Source organism: Danio rerio, chromosome 7 (assembly GCF_049306965.1).
Source record: "Danio rerio strain Tuebingen ecotype United States chromosome 7, GRCz12tu, whole genome shotgun sequence".
Taxonomy (NCBI): Eukaryota; Metazoa; Chordata; class Actinopteri; order Cypriniformes; family Danionidae; genus Danio; species Danio rerio.
In genome coordinates, this window is record NC_133182.1 from 10,505,089 (window position 1) to 10,515,000 (window position 9,912).

General features: G+C 34.9%; 1 protein-coding gene across 3 annotated transcripts in view; it reads left to right on the forward strand.

Moving 5' to 3' along the window:
• The window catches only part of fah (fumarylacetoacetate hydrolase (fumarylacetoacetase)), a 46,790-nt gene that overhangs the window by 4,320 nt on the left and 32,558 nt on the right, over positions 1-9,912 (forward strand). For all 3 annotated transcript variants that reach the window (XM_073906176.1, XM_021477397.3, NM_199601.1), the window contains 2 exon segments: positions 4,954-5,003; positions 6,325-6,415. In XM_073906176.1, coding sequence (XP_073762277.1) covers positions 4,954-5,003; positions 6,325-6,415 — 141 coding nt within the window.

Sequence of the window (9,912 nt, forward strand, 5' to 3'; positions counted from 1 at the left end):
AATCAGTTTTACAATACTACAGTGTCTGCATGAACACTTTGCATATGCAGGACTTTTGCCAGCTCACATACGTAGTGGAAAGCAAACGCCAAACAGTGCGGATATCAACAATGAAAATGTGTTTATCAGAAAATGCTCCCCAAATGTTTCACTTTCAAATCACTTTGCTTTTCCAGTAATTTTTGTTTTCATAATATTGTAAATAATTATTGATATTGTAATAAAGGAGTTGTCCAACACTTCTGTACCTTTTTTATAAGAACAATTTTGTACCTTCATTTCAATTGTACCATAACAGGTACAGAACATTATCATAAGAGGTCTTTTCTGTACCATATAAGGTACAACTTTTACAAAGGTACAAAAGGTATTTGTACCACCGTGTACCTTTTTTTTGAGAGTGTAGAATAAATGATTAAATTAAATTATAAACTACTTTTGAACAGTTATTTAACATTTCACAATTGTACTATTTGTACTGTATTTGTGAAGATATAAATGCAGCCCTGGTGAGCAAGAGAAGCTTATCTTAAAACTTTTAAAAAATCTTACTGACTGTAGATTTAAGCAGAACGCTTTTGAGTGGAAAGAAGCTGACAAGACATAAAATACAAAATTATATATCTTATTGTTTAGGTATTCTAGGTTTACAATGTAAATCAAGTTAGAAGCACTTGTTTGGTAAACAAAGCTACAGCAGTCTTCTTATATAAGATAATGGGCCCGTTTCAGAAATGAGGTTAAGTGAAAACTCAGAGTATGTTAACCCTGAAATGAGAGAAACTCTGGGTTTTCCCGTTTCAAAGTAACAGGTTTATCAAACTGAAGAAAGCAGAGCAAGTCTAGCCCGTTTCAGAAAGAGAGGTAACTTTAACTCAGAGTCAGTTACCATGGTAACTTACTCTCTGAACCTAACCTGGTCAGGAGCAGGTTGTATTCTCTAAACTCAGAGTTTCTGTTGGTCTCCTCTCCTTTTTTAAAGACTAGGGGCTCTATTTTGACGGTCCATGCGCAGAGCGCAAAACGCAGGGCGCAAACGCTTTCAGGGCGTGTCAGAGCGCATTTTTGCTAATTTAAGGACGGGAAAATCCGCTTTGCGCCAATGCGCATGGTCTAAAAGGGTTGAGTTTATTTTCTTAATGAGTTATAGCTGTGTTTAGAGAATAAACCAATTAGAGTCTCATCTCCCATTCCCTTTAAGAGTCAGCTGCGTCGCGCCAAGAGCGCATTCGCTATTTACAGGACGCAAAGTAAGTCTAAGTGGAAAAACTGATAATTTCACAAGCAAACAGTTAACAGTTTTTATTTTTTATTTTTATTTTACAGAAAACTGTTAAACAGAGCATCTACTGCGTGAGAATGAGAGATAATGAATTTACTTTCACATTCGCTCTTGGATAGGGAAACCTTTATGCACAGACATCAATTAGTCTATAAATAAATCATTTTGTTTGTTAAGCGCAAATATTTGTTTTAAAACTATTTCTAAATTCAGTTCTAATTTCCAGCAAACGAATAAATGAACAATAATGACCAAGTGTGCTCAAAAACCTGAGTTATATCCTAAAACACATGCTGTGCCCCATATGATCTAAAACCTGACAGGTGAGCAAATCTAAGCTTGTTTTTAATCAAACAAATATAAATATGGATATAATAAATAATACTGCTAATAATAGTAACATTATACAAAAGCAAATTGTTATGAATGAACTGAAAAAGCCTCCCGAGATGAAGACATAAAAGCAGTGATTTTTCATATTTATGTAGGCTAGAAAATAATATGTTTTGTAATATTTTAATCCTTTATATTTATATTCTATATCTATTCTTATTATATCCTATATATATCCTTAATATTAAATTTTTTCATATGTAAAGATATTTGCCTATTGCTCTCTTGTGTGTATTAAGCAGTGCGTAAGTGAGGCGCAACTTTGCGCCGGAGTCTAGACCGGGTTTGTTTTGGTCTAATGAAAAATCTATTATAGTTTCTCAAAATAGCGACGCGCCAGCGGTCCGCCTCAGAACGCCTTCCTTTTTAGACCAGAACGCCTATGGGCGCGCAAATGCATTTGCTATTTAAACAGCGTAGCGCAACGCCTCAAAACGACTCTTGCGCCAAGCTGAAACTACCAAACAAGTATTGCGCCGCGCCTTGCGCCACATTGCGCCGAGTGTATGATAGAGCCCGAAGTGGTAATTCTCTCTTTAGCCTTACATTTCCACCCACCGATTTTAATGCTCATTTTGGAGATGCGCATAAAACGAAACATCATGATGCACATAACTTTTGAAAATACGCATAATAAAACATGCTCATAACTGAGTAGGATAAAATTTTATTCGTTAAGAAAACATGAACATAAAGTGAGATGAAAACACTTTTGCTAAACAAATTCCAGTGTGTGCATTAAATAAAGGTTTGTTATAAGAGATGATGATGAAAATGTGTTTGAATAGACAAACCACCTGTCTGAGAGCATTGTAAAACATCTTAAATGTTGTTTTGGTCGTTCTCAAACGCCTTAACCGTTTTAGTATTAATGTGCCTTATATTATTAAGTACCTCCAGAGTGTCAAGGGCGTCTGTTTTTTTCATCTCATGGCTTCAAACGGCCCCATGTGTTCATTGTGTGTCAACACTGTCTTCTGAGGCATTTACATTTATAAAATAAAGTACATTTATTAAACAAAGAAAAGACTGACGTAGCTTCTTCTGCCGCAGTAAATTCTGTTTTTGCTGTTGATATTTGGCGTCAGTTAATCAGGAAGTGATGATTTTCTCTTTGATTTATTGGATGGAAACGCTGCTTTATTCGCACATCTTTTATTCCAGTTTTGCACATAAATTTAATTAATATTTTTGGATGTAAACACAGCTATTACTTACATATTAGTGACACACAGAACAAAGTCATGTACGAGAACGGCTTGTCCTTTTTAAATAATTAGCTTAAATTCTCTGACCTTTGACATGTACTGTTACTAGATTATTGGGCTTATTATTCTTTCTAAAACTATTGTTTAGTTCTGCTTACTTTATAAATGTCACATCAACTTCTACCACTTGATCAATATAGAGGCTGACACACAAGTGCCCCGTTAAATCTATTAAAACTGATCAACGAGTATTAAAGTGGGAACGTGTGTAAATGTCACACATTACATTACTTTTTTATTATACTAAAATATTTAAATACTTTAGATGTAAAGTTCCGCATTAACTTGAGCAGCTGTTTTCCCACATTAACAGTCTCTGCTTCATTGATGCAGTGGTGTTGCTTTTTAAAATATATAGTCTTATCTGCTGTAACTCTGCATGAGCACATCAAGTTCAGCTGGAGAAAGAAATGCTGATCTCTTTTTTTCAGATGTTGCCGTAGTGGTAATGTCTGCACTCCAATGATAATGCCTTTTTATAGTCATGTGCGCTTAACTCTGAGTTGGTCTACTCAAAGTTGATTGACCTAATTCAGATCAGCTGTTCTGAAACCGAAAACTCTGAGTTGATTTACCGAGAGATTAAAAACCCTGAGTTTAAGTTTAAACTCCGAGTTGTTTGAACCTCCTTTCTGAAACAGGCCCAACATCTCATATTATATATAATATCTACTAAAGACAGAAAATATCACTGTGCAAATTGTATTGTACATAAATCGAATACTTTAGCATATTATTCAATAAAAAAAAATTATAATAAAATCAATAAATAAATAAAAAATATATATATAGGCGAAGCAGTGGCGCAGTAGGTAGTGCTGTCGCCTGACAGCAAGAAGGTCGCTGGTTCTTCTACATTGTCCGAGTGTATGAGGGTGACAGGCCCAGACGACAGGCTGGCCGGAATGTGTAAAAAAAGTCGTTATCATATGGACAAGTCTAAAATGGCTTGTTCCAAAGAGCCGACCCCGCAACCATACGGGACTAAGGCCGAAGAAGAAGATATATATATATATATATATATATATATATATATATATATATATATATATATATATATATATATATATATATATATATATATCTGTGTGTGTGTGTGTGTGTGTGTGTGTGTGTGTGTGTGTGTGTGTGTGTGTATGCATTTTTGCATTAGGCAAGTTAATAAACAGACTCAATGTGCTCAATAAAATCGTTAAAACAGGTGTAAACAGTACACATTATACAAAATTTACCCTCATTAAACATCCGAACATATTCCTTTTTTTTTTTTTTTAAACAGGCATTTTATAGTTTGGATGGGTTAGTAAACATTACTTTATAAAACACCCATAACCTATTATCTCTTACAGTGCTATGCATTTATTACAGTATTATTATTTTATTATACTGTTGTTTATTATAATACAATTATATTTTGTTAATTTGCAATTAGTTAATACATTTAATGTATTATTATTTTAATAATTGATTGATTAAAAAAAATGGGAATTAACATTAGAGAAATAGAGAAAAGATGAATTTTTATATACAGTTATATATACAGGGCAAAATTATTCGCCTTCCTGTGCAATATTTATTTATTTATTTTTTAATATTTCTCAAGAGATATTTAAGGGCTTAAGGAATTTTTCACAGTATTTCCTAAAATATCTTTTCTTCTGGAGAAAGTCTTATTTGTTTTATTTAGGCTACAATATAAGCAGTTTTTGATTTTTATAAACTATTTTAGGGACAATATTATTAGCCGCTTTAAGCAATATTGCTTTAAGTTGTCTACAGAACAAACCATCGTTATACAATCACTTGCCTAATTACCCCAGATAAGCCTTTAAATGTCTTTAAAAGCTGAATACTAGTGTCTTGAAAAATATCCAGTATATTATGTTATCTAATAACTATTATGTTTGGAAATGTGTTGAAAAAATCTAAAAAATTTTACAGCAGGGCTAATAATTTTGACTTCAACTATTTAACAGCCTGTATGTTCAAGTTTGTATTTGTATTTTCCAGGGCATTTGTTCATCAGAGTTTAGCCGTGATGCATCTCCCAGCAGAAATAGGTATGTGTTACAATAAAACACCAGATATTTCCATATGACAAGTCCATATTTCATCCATAACTGAACCGTTTTTCAGTTTAAATCCGATACTCAATATAGACAGCAAATCAACGTGAAAGTCTAAAGACATGGGGTATAGGTGAATTGGGTAAACTAAAATTGTCCATAGTGTATGAGTGTGAACGAGTGTGCATGGATGTTTCCCAGTGATTGGTTGCAGCTGGAATCCGCTGCATAAAACATATGCAGGATAAGTTGGCGGTTCCTTCCGCTGTGGCAACCCCATATTCATAACGGGACTAAGCCGAAAAGAAAATGAATGGTTATGTGTTTTGAGCAGAAAACTGTCTGAAATTAAGACTGTAAATGCACTATATAAATATGCATTACTTGCTTATTAAAGATATTAATCTCAAAGGATGAATGTGCATAAAATAAAGCATAATCAACACTTTCATGCGGGCTTCAATACAGTCCTGCAGAAGCACAGCTCATGGTTATTTTTCAGAGTCACCACTAGAGGTCAATGTTCACTAGTTATGGATGTCAGAAGTCTTTCTCGAGACGTTTCATCTGCCTGCTTTTGTGTTTATTCTGTATTTTTTGTTTTTATTTATGCGTTTTATTTTCGTATTTGCCAAAATGTATAATAATTCATGCTTAATTCTATCAAGGATTTAATAAACTTAGTGTGAAAAAGTATTTGCCCCCCTTTAATCACTTTTTTCTATGTAGTTTTGGGTTTAGTTCTGCCATAATAATAAAAATGTCAATTTAAAAACGACACTGTGTGTTTACTTGTGTTATCTTTGACTAATATTTACATTTGATTGATGATCTGAAACTTTAAATTAGGCCAAACATGCAAGAAATAAGAAATTAGTGAGGGGGCAAACACTTTTACACACCACTGTAGGTCGATGTATTATTTCACTTTTGAAAAACCGCAAGAAGGTCGCTGGTTCGAGTCCCGGCTGAGTCAGTTGGCATTTCTGTGTGGAGTTTGCATGTTCTCCCAGTGTTGGAGTGTGTTTCCTCTGGGTGCTCCGGTTTCCCCCACAGCCCCAAGAAATGCGCTATAGGTGAATTGAACAAACTAAATTGCCCGAAGTGTTTGAGTGTGTGTGAATGTAAGAGTGTATCTGTGTTTCCCAGTAGCATCCGCTGCATAAAACATATGCTGGAATAGTTGGCGGTTCATTCTCCTGTGGCGAACCCAGATAATTAGGGATAAGAAAATGAATGAGTACTGACTTCCACAGTTATCACTTCACATGTTTATTCCTCATAAATCCTGCCTTTCCTTTATTTTGCCCAACAGGCGACTACACAGACTTCTACTCTTCTCGAGATCACGCCACCAACGTTGGAATAATGTTCCGTGGAAAAGAAAATGCCTTGATGCCCAACTGGTACGTGACAGGCCATTAATAATATTTCTCGTCCTCTTAAAGGGACAGTTCACTCAAAGCGAAAAATTCTGTCATCATTTACTCTTTTTCCAAATCTTTGTTTCTTTCTTCTGTTAAACTAGAAAGAAGATATTTTGAAGAATGTTAGAATCCGGTAACCACTGACTCCCATAGTATTTATTTTCCCTACTATGGAAGTCTGTATGGTATGTCTATATGGTTACAGGTTTTTATCTTTCTTTAAAATATCTTCTTTAATGTTGTTGTTATGTTGAGCATTTGGGTTTTCTTGTTTGTGTGCAATACATTTTAAAAAGTCATTTAAAAGGATAGTTCACCCAAAAAGGTAATTCTGTCATAATTTACTCTTGTTCCAACCCTTTTTGCATTTCTTTCTTCTGTTGAACATCAAAGAATATATTTTGAAGAATGTTAGAAACTGGTAACCATTGACTGCCATTGTATTCATTTTCTACTATAGAAGTCAATGGTTACAGTTTTTTTAGCTGTGTTCAAAACATAATCTTTTCGTGTTCAACAAAAGAAAGAAGCTCATAAAGGAGATATTTCAAAAAATGTTGGAAACCTGTAACAATTGACTTCCAAAGTATTTGTTTTTCCTACTATGAAAGTCAATGGTTACAGGCTTTTTTCTTTCATCGAAAGATCTTCTTTAATATTAATAGCTTTGTTCAAAATATCTTCTTTTGTGTTCAGCAAAAAATAGAAACTGAAAAAGGAGATATTTTAAAGAATGTTGGAAACCTGTAACCATTGACTTCCATAGTATTTGTTTTTCCTACTATGGATGCTAATGGTTACAGGTTTACAGCTTTCTTTAAAATATCTTCTTTAGTGTTGTTCTGATGTTCTGCTCTTGGTTTTTGATTTTTCTGCACTTGTTTATGAATTCGGCTCTTGTTTGGGTGCAGTTTATTTTTAAAAGTCACTTAAACGGTAAGTTCACCCAAAAATGTATTTCTGTCATCATTTACTTTTGTTCCATACCTTATGTGTTTCATTCTTCTGTTGAACACGAAAGAAGATATTTTGAAGAATGTTGAACACCGGTAACCATTAACTCCTGTAGTAATTATGTTCCCTACTATGGAAGTCAATGGTTACAAATTTTCATCTTTTTTTTTAAATAACTTCTTTAGTGTTGTTCTGATGCTCTGTTTTTGGGCTTTTGATTTTTCTGCATTTGTTTATAAATTCAGCTCTTGTTTGGGTGCAATACATTTAAAATGAGTCATTTAAATGGGTAGTTCACCTAAAATTGTAATACTGTCATCATTTTCTTTGGTTCCAAACCGTTTTGCGTTTCTTTCTTCTGTTGAACACAAAAGAAGATATTTTGAAGAATGTTAGAAACCGGTAACCATTGATTCCCATGGTATTTATTTTCTTTACTATGAAAGGGTTTTCAGCTTTGTTTAAAGTATTATCTCTTGTGTTCAACAAAAGGAAGAAACTTATAAAGGAGATAATCTAATGAATGTTGGAAACCAGTAACCATTCACTTCCATTGTAGGAAAAACAAATACTAAGGAAGTCAATGGTTACAGATTTTCAGCTTTGTTCAAAATATCTTTTTGTGTTTAACAGAAGAAACTCATAAAGGAGATATTTTAAAGAATGTTTGAAACCTGTAACCATTGACTTCCATAGTATTTTTCCTCTACTATGGAAGTTAATGGGTACAGGTTTTCATCTTTCTTTAAAATATCTTCTTTAGTGTTGTTCTGATGTTCTGCTTTTGGGTTTTCAGTTTTTCTGCACTTATTTACAAATTTAGCTCTTGTTTGAGTGCAATACATTTTTAAAAAGTCACTTACAGTTTTTTTGGATTGCTTAAGCACGATTTTCAAAACAGTACACACAATTAAAACAACCACACACCCAATTAGCAAAACACTACAGATCCTTTGCATAATTAAACAGTCTTGTAAAAACTTTACACTTATGTTTAAAAACCACACTTTTTTACCATAAGAAACACACATTTTCACATTTACTATACTCTGTTTGCACGAGCTACACACTGCTGTGATAAACCTAAAACACTTTTAGCACTTCTACTTCCCTATAATTAGAGTAGGCTACCATCAACAAGGTACAAATATAAAGTAAATTCACCAAACACTACTCAAGAAAATGCTGCACACTGAAGAAACTCATTAATTCCTCAACATGTCCAACATGTTTACATGAAGATTCAAAGTACTGTAACATGTCACTTTACGTATTGAACTGTTAGTTAGACATTGTCTCTTCGCCTAGCTGGATCTGGCATGAGAATTATCAATTGCAATGCTGTCCTTAGCAAGACACCTTGGAAAGAAGTGTCTTGAATGTAGAATCTTGTATTGCTGCTACCTCCATCTGGTCACAGGCCTCCTCCATGGCTTGGATGAGGGGTACCTCAGCTTGGAGACGAAGATCATATACTTTCCACCACTATGCCAAGAAAAACTTTTCAATAGGGTTGAGGAATAGAGAGTTTGGTGGAAGATATAGGACGGTAAAATGTGGATGTTGCTAAAACCAGTTCTGAACCAGAGCAGAACGGTGGAAGGACACATTGTCCCAGACAACAATGTATTGCGTATGATCGATTTGATTTGCTGCTGTTATGTTGTGCAGTTGGTCCAAGAATGGTCATGGCAGTGGAGGACCCCATTCTTTGTAATGGCTGCACAGAGTGTTTCCCCCACGTTGCCCTGGGACATTGACTTTAGCCCTGTGGCCAATGATGTTTCTTCTACTCCGTGTTTTCGTCAGGTTGAACACACCATCATCTACATAAGCGAACTCATGCTAGATCTCCTCTCCATCCATTCGTAAAACTACCTGAAGAACAGTGTAAGGCAAAATTGTGTAGTTCAGTGTAGATCTAGTATTACAGTACAGTAAAAGATATTGAGACAGTATGCAAGATCACACTGCTAAAGTGAATACATACCTCTGCATAATCATGCATCAGTCTTTTTTACCCTTTCGAAATTGTGTTCGAAAGGCACTCCATAAATTTGTTTCATTTAAATATGTTTTTTTTTTTTTTTTTTTTTAATGGTGTGTGCCAGAGTTGATATTGAGACCTGATGGTTATCATTGAAACTGGCATTTTATAGTGCTTAAACACCTGATTGGTGTGTCTACAATTAATCAAACAAGTGTTTGCACACCTGACAACTGTGTTGAACCAACTGGTTGGACGGTGCAGTAATTTGACAGTCAGTGCTTTGGTATTGCAAGGAAGGCCACAGCCATGTCACCCTGCAGCCCAAGACCGGTTACTCACTGAAGCTAAGCAGAACTGAGCCTGGTCAGTACCTGGATGGGAGACCACTAGGGAACACCAGGTTGCTGTTGGAAGTGGTGTTAGAGAGGCCAGCAGGGGGCGCTCAACCTGCGGTCTGTGTGAGTCCTAATGCCCCAGTAAAAGTACAGGGGACACTATACTGTCAGTGGGCGCCGTCTTTCGGATGAGACGT